Source organism: Epinephelus moara, chromosome 14 (assembly GCF_006386435.1).
Source record: "Epinephelus moara isolate mb chromosome 14, YSFRI_EMoa_1.0, whole genome shotgun sequence".
NCBI classification, from domain to species: domain Eukaryota; kingdom Metazoa; phylum Chordata; class Actinopteri; order Perciformes; family Serranidae; genus Epinephelus; species Epinephelus moara.
In genome coordinates, this window is record NC_065519.1 from 4,230,702 (window position 1) to 4,250,721 (window position 20,020).

Genomic DNA, 20,020 nt, shown 5'->3' on the forward strand with positions numbered 1-20,020 from the left:
TGCCGTTGGGCTCATCCAACCGCCCCAGTGTGACTTTTGCTGCCTTAACTTTCGTCCTTGTCCTGCTGCATTTCCCCCTGACGTCGCCGGGCACCGCTAAACTATAACAGTTTTTTCATTGGTTTCTGATTTCGACAACTTCGGAGTGAGACCAGGCTCAGCTCTGGTGTAATCATAGTCCTTTCAGATACAGAGGGCCACAGGCCAATCATCAGTATTTGACGAGTTTGTGGTGACAACGTGTTGGCTAAGCTAGGCTAACAACGTATTCCCATAAGCTGTTTGTATGATATCCCAAATGACATTACGTCCTTGATGTGCAGTTATGTAACTAACGTAAGGTTAAGGAGGTCAGGTTTAGGAAAAGAAACGTTCCTTAAAATGACTCAAGGTTAACACGGATCTGAACACGCGACTCCAGGGTAAAGTCCTTCTAAAACTTCATTTTTTTGTGACCTATCTGTAGGAATCTGGGTGCATTGCTTTTTGTAGGAAAACATAAGTAGAATTTGTGAGAACAGCCTGAGGCTGCACACATCCAGCTCTGTCCGATACACTCACACACTGACACGTGACTGAGATCCATCTGAACGTCTCGCTGTCAGAGAGAAGGACGGAGGATTTCCCAGAATGTTGAACTATCCCTTTAATGATGGTGTGTCATGACATCTCTTGTGTGAGTGTTTCCTTCGTCTGTCCGACAGTGTTTTATTCACCAGCATGACTCACCTGTGTGTGTGTGTGTGTGTGTGTGTGTGTGTGTGTGTGTGTGTGTGTGTGTGTGTCCTCCTTAGTTATTTAACTCCCATCATGCACCTCTCTTTCTCTCTCTCTCTCAGTCATGTTAGTTAGTGGTCTCTCTACGAGGCAGCCAGTCCTCCCAGTCTGACACGCACTGCTGCTAATGGACCCAGTGTGTGTGTGTGTGTGTGTGTGTGTGTGTGGACCCAGTGTGTGTGTGTGTGTGTGTGTGTGTGTGTGCGTGCATGTGGAGAGGATACATCTGTTATTCTAATGGACATGGAGGGAGGCGTCTGTGTCCAGAGGGGTCAAAAAAGAAGAGGAGAGGAGGAGGGCTGCTGGAGGGAGGGGGAGGAGAAAGAGAAATGGAAAAATCGAAGGAGGAGAATGAGGAATGAAGGGATAAAGTAAGACAGGAGGAGGAAGAGGAAGAGGTGATAAAGGGTGTGAAGGCAAAGAAGATGATGACAGAGGTGGAGAGAAGGAGGAGGTGAAAGAAAAAGGAAGAATCAAAGGGAATGAGGAAGCAATGAGGGAGGAGTAAGAGGTGAATACAGGTATGGTGATGATTTTTTTTAGGAGTGTATGAAGGAAGAGGAGGAGTGGAGAGTGGCAAAAGGAGGAGGAAGAGAAGATGATGACAGAGGTGGACAGAAGGAGGTGATGGAAGAAGAGAGACAAATCAAAGGGAATGAGGAGGTGAAGTGGGATGAGGAGAAGCTGATGAAGGGTGAGAAAGCAGAGAAAATGATGACAGGTGGAGAGGAGGAGGTGATGAGAGAAAAGGGAGATGAAGAGGTGAAGAGGGAGGAGTAGGAGGTGATTAAAAGTAGGGTGATGATTTTTTTCCGGAGTGTATAAAGGAGGAGGAGGTGATGGGGAGTGAGGAGGAAGAGAAGATGGTGAAGGAGTTGGAGAGAAGGAGGTGAAAGAAAAGGGAGGGGATGAGGAGGTAAAGAAGGATAAGAATGAGGTGATGAAAGATGATCAATATCAGGAGGGGGGGTGATAAAGGAGGAGGTGATTAAAGGTGAGAGAGAAGAGGGACTGACGACAGGTTGAGATGAGGAGGTGATTAAAAAAGGGAGGAAAGAAAGGGTATAAGGAGGTGAAGAGGGAGGAGTAGGAGGTGATGAAAGACAATCACTATCAGGAGGAGCAGTAGGAGTGAGACAGGGGAGGTGATGAAGAGTTAGAAGGAAGAAAGGGTGATAAAAAAAAGGAAACAAGGAGGTGATAAAAGAGAATGGAGGAATCAGAAGGGTGAGGAGGTGATGATGGCGATGGAGAGGAGGAGGTGATGAAAGAAAAGGAAGGAATCAAAGGGGACCAGGAGGTGATGAAGGGGGAACCAGAGGATGACAATGAAGGTGGAGAAGAGGAGATGAAAGAAAGGGGAGGAATCAAAGTGGATGAGGCAGTAAAGGGGGAGGAGGAAGAGGAGGTGTTGAAAGATGATCAATATCAGGAGGAGCAGTAAGAGTGTTAAAAGAAGAGGTGATGACGGAAGAGAGATGAAGAGGAGGTGAAGCGTAAGGTGATAAATTTAGGGGTTAATGAAGGAGGGGGAGAGGAGGAGGGGATGGTTGAGGAGGAGGTGATGATGTGTCTTTAAAGATGAGACGTAAGGGTCTGTGCAGAGAAAGGTCTTATGGGTAATGTAGTTCACTTTTCTGGAGCTTTCAGCCACACTCAGGGTCTTCATCAGCGTTTCTGCTAGAGTACTCCTGTGTACTGGAGCCAGGCCAGAGTGTGTGTGTGTGTGTGTGTGTGTGTGTGTGTGTGCATGCGCAGTGACTTTCATGTGTGAGCGACTGCATCCACCTCTAGTTATGCAACAGACCTTTTACTGACGCAGTGAAACACACACACTCCCCCTCTTCCTCTCTAACTCACACACAGACTCACTCTCTCTTTCTCACACACACACACACACACACACACACACACACACACACACACACACACACAGGGTTTTGTTCTGAGGCGTTCTTGCTTTAATCTTAATGAACAAGGACAATCAGCTGCTCGCCTCACGAACTTGAGCTATTTATATACACATACCCTCAACACACACACACACACAAACACACAGATCTGGGATTTGAACTACAACCTTCTGGTCTGTTTGCAGTCGTCCACTGAAGACTGCAGAGAGTTCAGAACAGGGACTGACAGAGGAGGAGGAGGAGGAGGAGGTGGAGATGCTGATGGCGTCACGTTTCACTGTTTGTGTTTCCTGCAGGATTGTAACTGTACACAGGAGTCACAGTTCACTTTGAGTTTGGTTCAGCAGAAACGCCTAAATGCCAGAGGTGTGGACTCGAGTCACTAATTTGACGACTTCAGACTCGACTTGACAAATGAGAGAAAATTTTAAAAAGCAACTCCATCCATTTTCATCTGCTTGTTTGTGCGGGCTCTTGGAAGCAGCAGGCTGAGCAAAGTCCTCCAGACGTCCCTCTCCCTAGCAACACTTTCCAGCTCCTTCTGGAGGACCCCGAGGTGTTCCCAGGCCAGATGAGATCCCTCCAGTGTGTTCTGGGTCTGCCCCGGGGCCTCCTACCAGAGGGACGTGCCTGGAACACCTCTAACAGGAGGCGCCCAGGAGGATCCTGATCAGATGTTGAATCACCTCAACTGACCCCTTTAGACGTGAAGGAGCAGCGGCTCTACTCCGAGCTCCCTCCAGATGTCTGAGCTCAGAGGAAACTCATTTCCGCCGCTTGTATCCGCAGTCTCCCGCGATTCGTTCGGTCACTACAGAGCTCATGACCATAGGTGAGGGTTGGGACGTAGATGGACCAGTAAATCGAAAACTTTGCCTTCCAGCTCAGCTCCCTCTTCACCACGACAGTCCGGCACAGCGCACGCCAACCCACCTCTCCATCTTACGCTCCATTTTACCCTCACTTATGACCAAGACCCTGAGATACTTGAACGCTTGAGGCAGACTCGGGCTTGGAGGTGCTGAAGGTGCAACTTGACTTTGATTTTAGCACCAATGACTCATGATTCTACTTGGACTTGAGCCTTTTGACTTGAAAGTACTTGATACTTTCCCCCAAGCCAAGTGGTTGGCGTTGTCGCCTCACATCAAGAGGGTTCCTGGTTCGAACCCAGCGTGGGGAGTTCTCCCTGTGTCAGCGTGGGTTTCCTCCAGGTGCTCCAGCTTCCTCCCACAGTCCAAAGACATGCAGGTTAACTGGTGACTCTAAATTGTCCGTAGGTGTGAATGTGAGTGTGAATGGTTGTCTGTCTCTATGTGTCAGCCCTGTGATAGTCTGGTGACCTGTCCAGGGTGAACTGCTGGGATAGGCTCCACCCCCCTGCGACCCCTAACAGGATAAACTGTTACAGAAAATGAATGAATAGTATGGATTGTGATGAAATACGGTTCATCATTAATGTTCACCTCAGTGTGAACTGTGATAAGTTTTGCTATCGTCTGACTTTTCATCTAGCGCCATCATCAGGTCAACGTTTCAATGAGTCCAAACACCTGCAGAGCTCAGGACATTCACAGCAGCCTCAGCTGGACTCTGTGTTCATCGCTGAGTAGCTGATGCTATCATGCTAACATGCTAAACTAAGTGCTAGCATGGCTGTAGACTCATGGTGCGTTCAGTCTGAACACACCTCCTGGTAGAAATGGAGCTAAAAATGTTTGTTCTGATGTTGACTCTAGAGAAAACATCATGAGCAGGAATATCAAACTTCAAGATGACCTGAACAGTAGATAAGATGTGTTTCTATGAACCATGCTGACGATCAGACAGATGGATTCACTGACACACAAATGATTTAATTACCAGTTTCAACAAAGTCAAAACAGCCGTACTGAACATTTTATCATAAAGTGATATCGGCTGTTACTGCCACCTGATTGGCTGTGAGGGGATGTAATGAATCCTGTCAGGCGACCTCCCACTGAGCTGGAAACCAGGAGGTTAACTGAGAAGAGGAGGAAGAGGAGCGGCAGCAGCCGCAGCTTGTGGCTGTGGATTAAACCGAACAAATGGCTTCAGTGATAATTAAGCCCCATTTGGACGGATTAGTTTCTCCACAGCAGGAAGGGTCATTGTAATCATTTAAAATGTGAGGGGAGACAAAACTCTGCTGACACACTCAGCTCTGATGGAAACAGACAACATCACATGTTCAGGAACAATAACCTGCGATAGTGTCACTCAGCAGCTTGACCTTTGACCCTGGAGCAACTCATTTATAAAACATCAGTTTCAAACTTATGGTGTTTGTGTGACATTTGTTTAAAGTCACAACCTTTGGTACCAAAGATACCAAATGTGTCCAGCTGAACTTTGGGAAATAATCTCTGATTGGTCACTGAGTCGGACGCCCTCTTTATAAATGTCAGTCCGATCCTGGAATTATTTAGGAGACTGAAAGCAGCATTTGTTTCTATTAAATGTCAAACCTGTTGAAAGCTTAATACTTAACCAGAATCATGTTACGATTTCTGATACTTTTTTTAAAGATGTCAATTCGCTGCCCATCTGCTACAGAGCTTATTATGGCCAGTAACACCATAGCAACCAGGTTCACAGGGACCCCACAGATCCTTAAAAATTAAGGCCTTAATTGGTGTTAAAATATCTTAAATCAATCCCTCAAAAAGTCTTAAAAGACATGGGAAGTAGGATTGTATAAATCTTTTTTCCAGCACTCTAAAGTGTCAAAACAGTTGTTTAAAAAATAGTTTACCAAATGCTTCTCACATTGACGTTATAAAGATGAGGACCGAAAAAACAACAATGTTCATATTTTGTTTCTGGCTGGGATGCTTCACTGTCTGCTAGTTAGTTGTCACTGGACTCTGTATGACATGGGGACGTGCACAACAATAATGGAACATTTTACTGAGATTTTGCAGCAAGAACTCAGCACATGAACATTCCTCCAAGAATCACCTTAATGTGGTTGAAGGGTTTACATGTCACGGTGATCCTAGGAGCTGTGTTGTCCCAGGCTAATAGCCCCTGGTAGGTCTCCCAAGGCAATGTGGGCTTATTTGGGCTGAGCCTGCCCGGACCTCATGTCCTGAGGCCAGACAAGTGTCTGGTGGCTGTGCCTAAGGACATGGAGCTCAGTCAGGCTCAGCCAGAATTAATAACATGGAGCAGTCGCCCTGTGAGCCCACCACCTGCAGGACAGGAATTCAGGGTCCGGTGCATGGTGTGACGGGCAGCAGTCAGTCTTTGGTATGACCCGGCTGGGGATCGAACCCACAACCTCCCAGTCTCAGGGCGGACACTCTACCACTAGGCCACTGAGCTGGAGAAGGAGCCGAAGCTGGTGTGCGAGGTGGAGCGGTACCAACTAGATAAAGTTGGGCTCACCTCCATGCACAGCATTGGCTCTGGAACCAAACTCCTGGTGATGGGCTGGACTCTCGCTTGTTCTGGAGTTGCCCAGAGTGAAAGGTGCTAGTTGGGTGGAGGGATACTCACAAGCCCCCGGCTGAGCTCCACCGTGTTGGGGTTCTCCCTAGAGAACGAGAAGGTCGCCTCGATGCGACTGCAAGTCGCTAAGAGAAGGTCTCTTACTGTCGTTTGTGCGTATACACTGAACGGCGGTTTGAAGTACCCGGCCTTCTTAGAGTCTGTGGGTGGTGTCTTGGAAGGGATGCCAGCTGGGGACTCCATAATTGTTCTAGGGGATTTCAATGCTCATGTCGGCAACAAAGGAGAGACCTGAAAAGGGGTGATTGGCAGGAACGACCTGCCTGACCTGAACCTGAGTGATGTTTTGCCGTTGGACTGCTGTGCTTTTTCAGCATTAGCTTAAACACAAACTGATCAATCTTTCTGTTGAACTAAAGTTCGTCTCCTTGTGTCCGTCTCTCTCCTGCAGGTCTTCGTAAAGGTCGGTTCTGGATCACGCCTGACCCGTACCACAACGACGACAACATCCAGATCGGCCGGGAGGTGAAGATCAGCTGCCAGGTGGAGGCCACGCCGCCCGAGGAGCTGCAGTTCAGCTGGCTGAAGAACGGCCGGCCGCTGAGGAGTTCTGAGCGGATGGTCATCACCCACACAGACACCGACGTCACGCCAGGGACCACCAACCTCGACATCATCGACCTCAAGTTCACCGACTTCGGCACCTACACCTGTGTGGCGTCGCTGAGGAACGGAGGAACCCCCGAGATCAGCATCGACGTCAACATCTCATCCACCACAGGTGAGTCACGCTGGGAAGAAAAAGACATGTAGGAGACGAGGACATGAAGGAGGAGACCGTCAGAAATTTAAAACATTTTTCAGGTTTATTTTAAAACGATCAGCAGGTAAAATAAATTACAGCTACTAAACATCAGCTGAAATAATACAGTCAGCTCTGACTAACAAAAATAAACAAATAAAAAATATTGATTCAAAAGATTTCTAAATGGAGACGTGAAAAAAATACATCATCACGAGTGTACAATACGATGACATCGAAGACAGACGCTGTAGACGCTCTCCGATGTTCTAGATCAGAGGTTTTTAACGTCTTTCAGGCCAAGGACCTCTGAGCTGAGAGGGAGACAGAGCAGGGACCCTCTGCTACATGTAGAAACACAGATTTAAAACAGTGCAGGATTCAAGCACATAATATGAGGCTATTTTAGGAAATACAAAGAACAAAAAAAAAGACCATCACTCAAGCAGAAAAAACATGGTATCAGAACTTCTTGTCGACATCAGCATTGAGCTCCAGGTAAACTGTGGACTGTACAGCTGTGAGACACGAGCGGTCTTTATCGTCTTTTGTCAGTAATTCAGATCAAAGCTGCGACACAGGGTTCACACATTCACAGTTTCTCACAGTAAAGGTCCTGACAGCTTCATCAGTGAAAAACAAAGAAGTCTCAGCAGGAAGTGCAGCTCTTCTTCTTCTTTGTGTTTTTATTTCTGCAGCCTCAGAACCGTGTAACAAACCTCTGTGTTCAGTCTGAGCAGAGAGAAAAGAAGCAGAAGTTTTCCTTCAGACGGACGTCATGCAGGCGAGCGTCTGCTGGCGGTGGCTGACTTCCTGTTTGTTTGTGACCTTGGCAGGCAGGAAGAAACATTCAGAGAGCCTGAGAGGAGGAGAGGAGGATGGAGGGAGGGGAAGAGGAGGAGGAGGAGGAGAGGAGGAGGATGGAGTTTTTAAATGGAAGCATGGCTGCAGTCTGAACTGTGTGACGCCGGCTGACGGATGTTTCGTGTTAAAACAGAAGGTCGCGCTCGGATTGCTGCTGCATTCCCATAAGGAAAATAAATGCTAAAACAGTCCAGCAGCCTCACTCCTCCTCCTCCTCCTCCTCCTCCTCCTCCTCCTCCCCCGTCTCCCCCAAACAGCAGCTCTCAGTATGTTTTTAAATGAAGGACAAACTCCACAAACATCTGCTATTTTATTTCTTTACTCAGCATCACGTCCCATCATCGCTTTGTATTTAATATTTATTTTATATTCTCAGTCACTTTCAGTCGCTTGTTGTGTTGGTGATGAAGCTCTTCGTCTCTCTCTGGAGACAAAACAAAATATTACTTGATATTTATTTTTCATATTATATCCTGAGAAAAAGTTAAGCCTTGAAACTGAAACTTAATTTAATTAGAATGTCACAATTTCTTTAATAACAAAATCATTACTTACTGTTTAATGAAGTTAACACTAATTCAGACTTCTTAATGTAAGAGGCATAAACTGTTAATACAGTATGTTAAATGTTTAATGGTAAGTCTGTGAAATGAATCAGACACAACATGTAAAACACATTTAGTGAAAGACAGATAATGATAAGTTAAATCTCTCTTGACATTAAAAAAATCTGTATAATAAAGACACAAGTTGATATAGAATTTTTCATTTCTCATCAAAAAATGGAAAAATTTCAGGTCTGACGATGTGAAAAAGAAATTATAGAGGTTTTAGGCTGCTGTCAGCCCTAGAGTGGTCTCCTTTGGTCTGAATCAGGGACTCATGTTGTTCCAAAGTTGTATAATTGCCTAGAGTTGGTTCGTGTTCTCACGGCAGCATTTACAAGAGGACCAGATCAAATGCCTTGTGTGAGAAAGCTGCTCTTGATTGGTCAGAATTTCCATGTGGGAAAAATCCAGGAAGTAAAGCAAACGTTGAAGAAGAGTACACTTGCAACCCAAACAGGGCAGGTGTGAAAGCACCCTTAGATGAATTCAAATACACACTAACAAGAGTCAATTAACTGTAAAGTCAAAAATATTTGGATATGATTTTAGCACGTGCAGGATGTTGATGCATTAACCAACACTGTTGGAAGAAATAAATTGGTAGAGTCGCCGGTTTTGTTGTAACAGCACAAAAAAGAAAGTCTTGTAAAGGAGCTTCTTGACGCCTCTGAGCTCAAAACAAACTACCTGACTAAATAAACCAAACTAAAATCCCAGCCCTGACCCATAGATAGAATTATCTAGAAGCCTCATAGCCGTCCCTTCAGGCTTATCGTTTTTATTTCAGGATGTCTTCCCATGGGCGCCAGATGTACGGGGGTCAGGGGAACAAGCAAGGGTGCAGCTGCCCTGGACCTACAGTTCTCTCCAGTTACAAAGGAGCCCACTCTGCCTGACTGAACATGTGTGTTTGTTGTTTAGTTGAATATCTTGAATAAAGATTGTGTTCTGATAGCAAAAGATAAAAAGTCAGACTCTGTCGGTGTCTTCTGCTGAGCAGAGACGAGCAGATCAGGTCGAGAGGTCATATCCCTGATGACCTGACTTCACCCACCAGACTCATGCTCAGAAAGGGCTGTCACACATCTGTCCATCCATTCATCTGGGGCCAGGTTGCGGGGAAGCAGACTGAGCAAAGAACTCCAGACGTCCCTCTGCCCAGCAATGCTTTCCAGCTCCTCCTGGGGGATCTCGAGGCGTTCCTAGACCAAATGAAATAAATAATCCCTCCAATGTGTTCTGGGTCTGCCCCGGGGCCTCCTACCAGTCAGATGTGTCAAGAAATTCTCTAACGGGATGCGCCCAGGAGGATCCTGATCAGATGTTGAACCAACTCATCTAATCCATTCGGACACAAAGAGAAGTAGCTCTTCCCCCTATCTCTAAGGCTGAGCCCAGACACCCCACAGAGGAAACTCATTTTAGCCGCTTGTATCCACGATCTCATTCTTTTGGTCACTACCCAGAGCTCATGACCATAGGTGAGGGGTTGGGACGTAGCTGGACCAGTGAATCGAATGCTTTGCCTTCCAGCTCAGCTCCCTCTTCACCACGACAGTGCGGCACAGCGCACGCATCACTGCTGACATCGCGCCAAACTGCCTGTCCATCTCAGACCAGACAAGACAAGATACTTGAACTCCTTTTCTTGGGGGTACTGCAGGAATACAGGGTACCGGGCTCACTGCTACATCCAGTCCCTGTGTGACGTTCTCAGTGGGTGTTGGCCTCTGCCAGGGTTGTTTCTTGTCTCTGATTCTGTTTGTGATATTCATGGACAGGATTTTGAGGCACAGTCGAGGGGAGGAAGGGATCCAGTTTGGGGACCTCAGAACCTGCTCTTTGCAGATGATGTGGTTCTGTTGGCTTCATCACACCGTGACCTTCAGTATGCACTGGTGCGGTTTGCAGCCGAGGGTGAAGCAGTTGGGATGAGAGTCAGCACCTCCAAATCTGAGGCCATGGTTCGCTGCTGGAAAACGCTGCTCCCTCTGGGTTGGGAGAGAGTTACTGTCACATGCCTAAAGATTGAAATTAAAACCACGTTGTTTGTCTGTCTGCAGTTCCTCCGGAGCTGACCGTCCCCAGAGGGCGTTCTCACCTCATCGCTCAGGAGGGCGACACCGTGGACCTGCAGTGTCTGGTCTCAGGGAAACCCAAGCCCATCATCCTGTGGTCCCGGGTGGAGGAGCCCGGGGCAGCGGCCGCAGCGGTGGCGGCAGTGATTCTGATGCCGGACGGCTCGGAGCAGACGGAGAGCTACGATGGCGTCCTGAGGATCACCAACGTGACGAGAGAGATGAGCGGGACGTACTGCTGCCGGACGAGCCAGTACAACGGCTTCAACGTGAAACCCAGAGAGGCTCTGATACAGCTGGTGGTGCAGTGTGAGTAACACACACACACAAACACACACACACACACACACACACACACACGCACAACTACACACAAGCAGAGTGGGTTTAATCAGCTGACCCATATCAGTAATTGACCCTGTTGTTCATACATGCAACTCCAGGAAATGACATTAATCAGGTCGTACGTGTGTGTGTGTGTGTGTGTGTGTGTGTGTGTGTGTGTGTCTGTGTCTGTGTCTGTGTGTGTATGTGCGTCAAGCATGCGTGTGTGTGTGTGTGTGTGTGTAAAACATCCAGTCCAATTAGTTGCATTGATGAGGCTTAATGAATTAAATATTAAATAATGTGACTGTGGGAGATGAAAGGCTTCAGGCGGAAAATAAGAATCTCTGCTGATTGAAAACATTTTATTCAGTTTAAAGGGACAGTTCACCCCAAAATCAAAAAAACATATTTTTCCTCTTACCTGTAGTGCTGTTTATCAGTCTAGGTTGTTTTTGTGAGTTGCAGAGTATTGGAGATATCGGCCGTAGAGATATCTGCCTTCTCTCCAGTATAATGAAACTAGATGACGCTCAACTTGTGGTGCTCAAATACATTTGACAAACTCAACAGCAATGTCTCTTTCCAGAAACCATGACCCAGTTACTCAAGATAATCCACAGACCTTGTTGTGAGCAGTTTCATGTAGGAACTATTTTCTTTCTACCGATCTACACCCACCAACCTTATCACCGCACAGGATGAAGCGTGCATCTACTCTGTAACAGCCTGTCAGGCCGCACATACACGCACACTCTGCCACAGTCCATTCACAAACTTATCACTCATTGTCCCAAGGCTCCCCCTCTCAGACCTTGTCACATATCGACGTTGGGTTGTGGACTTTTCAACGCTGAGATGTTACGTGCAAGGTACCCTGGGTGCAAAATACACAACACACGCACGTGGTTGGGTTTAGGAAAAAAGAACAGGGTTTGGCTTTACATTCACACGGGAAGCAAAAGCAGACTCCCACATGAAAGTTGTTGGACTAAACGACCCACAATCCCGTCATTATTAAGTCAGTGGCCAAAAAGATGCTTCCTGGTGATTCACAGCTCTGGAGTTCGGCTCTTCAGGTGGGAAATCAACTTTAATTAGTGGCTGTTCACACATGATTTTAAGTTAATGCAGAAGTGGAAGAAGTACAGATCTTTCACTAAAAGTAGTGATAACTTTGCGTGGTCATCTGTTGACGAGCTGCAGGACGACGTGTCCAGTGCGTGCTTGGTGCAGCACTTGATGTGCCACTGTGGCGCCAGTGGTTTCAGCTTAGCAGTTAAAGCATCGTAATATGATATATATATATATAGTATATATAATAATACAACTCTCTAAAAGGAACCACTCGGCTCAACCAGTAGCTCAACCACTTCTGCTGTTGATACTTGTGTTCTTTTCCTGAGGTGGAGTCTAATTGCAGGATTTTTACTTATTTCTACACTGTGGTACTTTCACTTAAGTAAAACATCTCAGTACTTCTCCCTCTGATGCTCACTGTGGCAACTTCCCAACAACTTTTGGGAAAAAAAAAGAATAAAAACAGAAGCAGACGGCACCATAAAGAAACTGAATTATTCATCTTTAATTGGTTCAGTTTGACGACGTGTCTCCGTCTTCCCGACGTCCTCCGTTTGTCATTTTTCTGTCAAAAGTCTTTTTCCGGCTGAAACCAAATGCACCATCTGCTGCAGATGTAAACAAACACCAGCAGGCGACTGTGCCGCTTTAGCCTCTAAAATACCCAGAATGCTTTGTGACGTCGGCTCCTGAGCGCTGCAGAGGAGATGTCACATCGTCCAATCAAAGTGCATCACATCCATCAGAGCAGACAGCAGCACATCTGCTCAATAAAAACACCGTTTCAGCGGAAACAGACACCAGCAGCTCAGCAGGTAGAGGGTTCGACGCCTCCGCTCGAGGGCACGCGGGCAGCGGCTGACAGACGCACGTCGTCTGTCCGTCCGTCTGTCCGCGGGCGGGGATCGAATCCACGACCTTCCAGTCACGCTCCGTCTAACCTGCAGGGTACCGTGTCGCACGAAATTCCATCAGAGGATGTGACAGGAAGCTACACACACACACACACAGCTCGTGGCTTCCTGCTGCACTAAAAGGCTGTCATGTCAGAGTGAATCTCCTCTGCAGCTCGACTCGTTCTGATTCTCTGCAGAAATCTTCAGCCGAACAGTTTGAGCTCTGCGTCTGCTGAGACACACCTGAAAACAACCAAACACATAAATACACTCTCATTAAATTATTAAAATGTCTTTAGAATTCACTTTCAAACTGTTTTGTCCTCTACGAAAGAAAATCAGATGAAACAGACATGAGATTAAAATATTAAAACAGCACAGAGGGTGATTTCATTAAAACAAACATTTTATAACAGAATAACTTCCTGTCGAAAGTCTGACAAGAGAGGTCTTGAATTGTGTAGACGCAAACGTTTCCAGTCGCCTCTCTGTCAGCTCCACTAACTTTGTGTTACTATAGCTGTTTTACAAGTGTTGGTGGTGCTTTTTGTGGTTGGCTTTGGATGGCGTTGGCATGCGGCTGCGAGTCACTCAAGGAGATGAGGAAATCAGCTCACCAGCCTGTAAACAGCTAGCTAACTGTATTCTAGCTCAGTGGTTCCCAGCTGGTGGGTCCTGGTCCAAAAATGGGTTGCAGGTCCATTCTGACTGGGATTGTAAGATTGTAAAAAACACTTTGTTTTTAAGTACAGTGAATTTCCGGCCCAGAGTTTTCATGCTGAAGTGCTGTTTCTTGTTGTAGAGTGAGTGACTAACGGAACAGTGAAGTAGCTCCACGACATCACCAAATGCAAGTATGACGCTGAATATGTTAAACTGTGTGGACCTTGAATTAATGACTAAGGAGAGGTCTGGACCCTGAGGCTGGACCAGTTGGGAACCACTGCTCTAGCCAGCTGCTAGCTAGCCAGGTTGAGTTTTTCAAATATAAACATCAGTAAACATCGAGGAGAAGATGGAGATGATGGCACCAGGTGAACTAGCATCCTGTTAGCCACTACACAGGCATTGGATAATAAACCTCTGTGCTGCATCAGTTTCCAGAGGGATATCAGGAACTGTAATGTCCTTTGATTCACCAAAACATGGCTAAATCCTGGACAGCGCTGTTCAACCAGGTGACTCTTTTCCTAAATGCCGATCTGACAGAGTAGAGGACTCTGGTGAGAGAAGTAGAGAGAGGTGAATAAGGACTGGTGTGATGATGGGAATGCGAGGTGATGTCCTGTTCCTGCTGTGGATCACAACTATATGCCGTTCAGAGGTGGCCTTGAGCGGCACTGCACATGTTCAGGAGAAGCGACCATGCGACTGACCTGTTGAGGTCAGGATGTTTGGAGATCTCTCCAACCACAGTATACTTGTAATCAGTGCACTTCAGTCATCTTACTGTCACCATGACAACAGTCTTATGCTGTAATCATACTACGCGACACAGGAACAGAGCGGCCAGCTACATGAAGCCCAGTTCAGACCAAAGATTCATGACGAGATGAGTTGAAACAGGCAGCTACTTGCAATGTGCCGTTCTGCAACGTTATAAAGTCACCACGTTGAGACGGTGTATCATCTCAACTCAGCAACTCTCTGTACTTCTGTTCTGATTGCAGCAACAGTGAATTCATGTTAGGTTAAATTCTTGTTGTCACAACAGGGTTTAACAGACACCATACGACTACTTACTAGTGTTAGTACTTGGGTTACAGAACATCTTAAATGTTTACTTTTCAGTGAGGAAACACTTTGAAAGCAGGACTCTGACTGCAGGGATTTCTCGCTGCTGTAAAAAGGAGCATCTCTTTTTTAAATTCTCTCTTTCTCTAAACTTCCTGCAGCATGTTTTGATGTTTTCACTGTGCAACAACACTAAGCAGATTAAAGTGAGGCCAGATTACAGGTGGATTACTTTGAAATAAGTGAAACAACATTCAAGTCACACACGACGCCGATTTAACTTCCAACTGTGTTTAAGCGAAGAAACCTCACTGATCCTCTGGAGAAGCTGCCAACTGAAAACCTGCACAAGTTCAACATGAAGAGGAACCGACACAGCAGCATGTTGGAGCTGTAAAAACATGAAGCACATAAACACAACATGCAGTCATTTCTCTGTGTTATCGCACATTAACGATGTCCAGCTCCGTTTTTAATGACTTTTTATAAATATGCTAATCAGCTCCACATGAGGCTCCAAGATAAACGCTTATGAGCAACATTTGAAATGAGCTGTTAGTAGTTTTTTTAGGGTTTTACTTTGACAATAATCCCTCACAGTCTGTTGGGGTTTTTTTTACTGGATTATGGGGACGACAGTGATGTGCAGAGGTGACGTCCCCACAATCCCTCTGACGAACATCCTCCTCTGAGGTTTTACACAACAAGTTACCAACAAGTTCCTTCAAAGTGGTGAACAGACAGAGGAACAAAACAGACGCCTGTAGCTGTTGTGTAAAATCCTCCCAAGGTCGCTTTTTAACATGGATTACAGGGACGTCTGTGATGTGTCGAGATGTTACCGTCCCCACAAAACACAATCATAGCATTCACATAGAAGTTACCAGATCGTTTAAAGGCTGAAAGGCTTTAATGTAGTGAACAGACAGAACAAAGAAAAGAACTGTAGGTAGTTTACTGACATGGATCACAGCAGTGCCGGCCCGACACATTTGGTGTCCTGGAAAAAAAACAAGATATAATATGTGCTAATTTGCTTTTCGTAACATGTTGTACGTATTTTATCATAATCATATAAATCAATAATTAGTAAAAAAAAGAATTACAAATGAGCTTGTTCGGAAGAAAAAACAATAAAATAATATATGACATTGTAAAATAATAATAAATGTACAAGGTATACAGATATAGATATATTTCCACCTTAAATTGGTGCATGAAAATTTACCAGAATGCAGGAAATGAAGCGTTTGATGCTCAAAATTTCCCATGAGAGGAACCCCCACACCTCCCACTTCATATGTTTAAACAACCTATATATCATTTTGATTTTATTCCAGTAGCCTCAGAGTTCTTCCTTTGTAGGCCGCTCTGTTTAATTGTTGGAACAATTCCTAAAAATGCTTCTTATTCAGCACTGGTGCCAAATTATCATTTCTTCAATACTCATAAATATAATTCTGATCACTTGGCTTTTTTACTCTCTGATAAACTGACGATGATGTTATTCCAACTTCAGTTTAATCTGTTATTTGGCATTACATTATGTTTTTAAATGAAATAACACAACATAATGATTATTATTAATATTCAGGAAGACAGTTAGCCTACATTTTAACTGATGGGGGATGGTAAGGGACCTGGATAATGGATACAACTGGAAAAGACAGAAGAATAGAAAATGAAAACACTGACATTAGCTGTTACATTAAATCCTGATGAGCTAGTTTATTAACATGGTTTACAGGGACGTCAGTGATGTGTTGAGATGCGAGTGTTATGCTCCCCAAAGAAACGTTTAGCTAAATGTTACAGCATTCAAAGTTACAGACTGTCTGGACTGAATCTGTTGTATGAAATATCTCCAGGGTTGTCTGTCTACAGCACTACAGGGACATCAGTTGTGTGTCCTCACAATCCTGTGCAAAATATTTTGCAGATTGTGAAACCTTTTATACAGAAGGTACAGGACATTCTACTGCCTAAAAAGTTTTTATTAAAGTAATAAACAGAAGGACAAATAAAAATACAAACTGATGATGACAGTTGTATAAAATCCCGCTGGAGTTGTGTATTAACATGGTTTATGGGGACATCAGTGATGTGTTGAGGTCCCCACAATAAAACAAGAAAAAGCTTTTAGACATCCATTGATACAGAAGTTACGGGGTCATTTGCTGACTGAAAATGTTTCTTTAGAGTTGAGAACAGACATTAGAAAATAATAGAAGACTGTACAGTAGCTGTTGTATAAAATCCCACAAGGCTGTTTTCCTACTGGGATTACGGGGACATCAGTGATGTTGCAGTCCTCACAGTACCTCACTAGGAACAATGTTTAGCAGTGACTGAAAATATTTCTCCAAAATATTGAACAAAGAGAGGAATCTAAAGAAAAGTTCATGCCTGTAGTTGTTGTGTAAAATCCCCCTGAGGGTGTTTTTCTACCTACCTGATTTGTTGAGGTGTGAGTGTTACGGTCTCCACAACCTAAAGATAAATGTTCAGCAGAGTTAAGGGACTGTTTACTGAGGGAAACTTTTCTTCAAGGAGAAAACAGACAGAGGAATATAAATGACAAAATGAGGACTGTAGTTGTTTTTCCACAGGGATTACGGGGACATCAGTAATGTGCCAAGGTGTGAGCGTTATGGTCCCCTAAAGATCATTTTAAAAAACAGTGTGTTATGGAGTTTATACAGAGGTTACCAGGCCATCTGACTGAAAGCTTTCCTCAGAGTAGAGAACAGACATTAGAATAAAAAGAAAATGATTGTTAGGTAGCTGTTGTGTAAGTCCCACATTTCATTCCCACAAGGATTATAGGGACACCAAAGATGTTGCAGTCCTAGATACCATATCTGTAATACCAGACAAACAATTGGCAGTGTTATAGTGGTTTTTAGAAACGAGCAGATCATCTATTGATTGGAAAGTTTACTTGAACGGAGACAGTCAAGAAAAGAGAAAAATAAATGGGCAAACTGATTAACATGGATTACAGGGACGTCAGTGATGCTGCAGTCCTAGATACCATATCTGTGATGTTGTTTAGAACCTTGTGGACTGTTTACTGACTGAAAGGTTTTCCTTTAAGTGGTGAACAGACAGAAAAATAAAAAGGCAAACTGAGCTGAAACTGAAACAAAGCTTTTATTTACTTTAATTTCACAGATAAGAAACAATAAATTGTGAAGAAAATAAAGCCTCCACAAAAATAGCATTTTAAATCCTGTGTGTGATTTATCCTGGCTTCATATGAGCAGAGGAAATCTTTGATGGTTGCTAGGCTAATTTATACAATGTAAAATGCCATAGGCTTGTGCTAATAACGTTAGCATGTTATATTTTTTGGAAAATGTGTTTAGTATAAGACAGTTGTTTTGTCAGTGAACCTTGTGAGNTCTCTATTAAGCCATGTTTAATGTGTGTTTTGAATCAACTAAACTTTACAGCACTTCACAGAAATCTCCGTCGCCGACTAGTGTTTTGGAGGTGTAACTGCAGAGTGACACAGACAAACCACCGCACAAATATAAATGCTCACAACGGCATAGACTTGGCTTACTGCTGACGCACAAGTATAAATCCTGCTTAATACAGGAGTTAGCAGACTATCTGGACTGTTGTTGTTGTTGTTGTTGTATAAAATCCCTCTGAGGTTGTTTTTCTAAAGCATTACGGGGACATTAGTGATGTGTAAAGACGTGAGTGTAACGGTCCCCACAGACTGAGAAAAGTGGTTCAGCAGTGTTAAAGGACAGTTTTCTGACTGAGAAGATTCATTCAAAAAGACGACAGACAGAAGAATAAAAACATTTTATATATCTGTTGTTTAGTTAAATATTGTAGAATTTATATTCATAATATGAATGTTATAACGTGTAGCATTGATTTGAAATATGCTGTCATGAAACATCCAAAACCAGTATAGTCCTTTTTTCTGAGGACCTCTTGAAGTTCCCTCAGAGGACCGTCAGCAGGCAGGAAGTTGGTAACAGGTTATTTTATTGAGTGAAGTTGAAGTGGAGAGTGAAGCGTCGTTTCAGAGCAGCTGCTGTTAAATCTGCTGTGATTGGGATAATTTATCCGAATTAAATTTTAATTTGAATGTGAAGCGTCCTTGCAGAGCCACTGCCGCTGCTCTTCAGACTGCAGCCAGACAAAAAAAACTTCAACACCAGAGTTATCAACATAAAGACGGTAGAAAAGAGCTCATTAACCAGCTGGAACACCAGTCTCAGCAGTGCATTGTGGGAATTAAGCAGCAGGGTCAGCAGGTCTTATTTGTCCAATTGGAGAGCTCGGCTGAAGGTCGCTGCCGAGCAGAGGGGTTGAGCTGACCTTTAGATGTTCCTGGACTGAATCCCTCACAGGAGGAAGGTCCTGGAAACATAACTGCGGGGTCGAGATGAACCGCAGACCTTTATGTCTGTGACCTCTGTGTGCGTATGTGTGTGTGTGTGTGTGTGTGTGTGTATTCATCACGTGCACATTTATTTTATAAAGAACAGATCAGTTTAAATCAGTTTAAACTAATTTTCTCTCTCATGGTGAGAACAGTATTTTTTCTCTTAAGCCCACAGTAATGTCTCAGAAGGTTTTATAATCTCTCATATCTCACAGTGACCAGAAGGAAATGTTATTTTACGTTTCTGCAAATGACGGATACCTTACATTTCAACACATTCTCACTACAACCTCATCACATATCGACGTTTGGTCATGGATTTTCCACATCCACATACGATGTCCAAGGTACCCTGGGTGTGTTGGTTGTTGACATTAGGTTTAGGAAAAAACAACAGGATTTGGCTGTAGAGTCTTACAGGACGTGAACACCGCTCTCTGGGGTGAAAGTCGTGTTTGTTGGACCCATTCACCAAACCTCCCATCTGCCCCCTGCCTTAACTTTCGTCCTTGTCCTGCTGCGTTTCACACTGACGCTGCCTGGCGCCGTTGAACTATAACTGCAACCAGCCGTGAATCATGTCACTGTTCAAGGACGCCTTTTTCTGTTGGTTTCTGACGCAGCAAGTCACTGCCCAAGCACCAGGTTTGATGACTTCAGAGTGAGATCAGGCTCTACATTTGTACATGTCATATTAACGTTTCTAAAGTGATGTTGTATATGAGCTGACTTTGTCAACAAGTGGTTGAGGGGATGGTGTGTCACAAAGGAGAGACGCGTACCAAGCTGCAAACCACCGTTCAAAACAAACAAACAACAATACTGGTTGTTTTTCAATGAGTCAAATGTGTTTTGTCACGAAGTTGTGTAATTGCCTAGAGTTGGTTCGTGTTCTCACGGCAGCATTTACAAGAGGACCAGATCAAATGCCTTGTGTGAGAAAGCTGCTCTTCATTGGTCAGAATTTCCATGTGGGAAAAATCCAGGAAGTAAAGCAAACGTTGAAGAAGAGTACACTTGTAAGATAAATGTGACACTTTCTAATGTCACAATGGAGGG

At 44.5% G+C, this 20,020-nt stretch overlaps 1 protein-coding gene across 1 annotated transcript in view; it reads left to right on the plus strand.

The window, feature by feature from the left end:
- Positions 1-20,020, plus strand: part of mdga2a (MAM domain containing glycosylphosphatidylinositol anchor 2a) — a 142,099-nt gene that overhangs the window by 88,558 nt on the left and 33,521 nt on the right. Inside the window, exons 7-8 of the mRNA XM_050062290.1 lie at positions 6,616-6,945; positions 10,502-10,825. Coding sequence (XP_049918247.1) covers positions 6,616-6,945; positions 10,502-10,825 — 654 coding nt within the window. The remainder of the gene's footprint in view (positions 1-6,615; positions 6,946-10,501; positions 10,826-20,020) is intronic.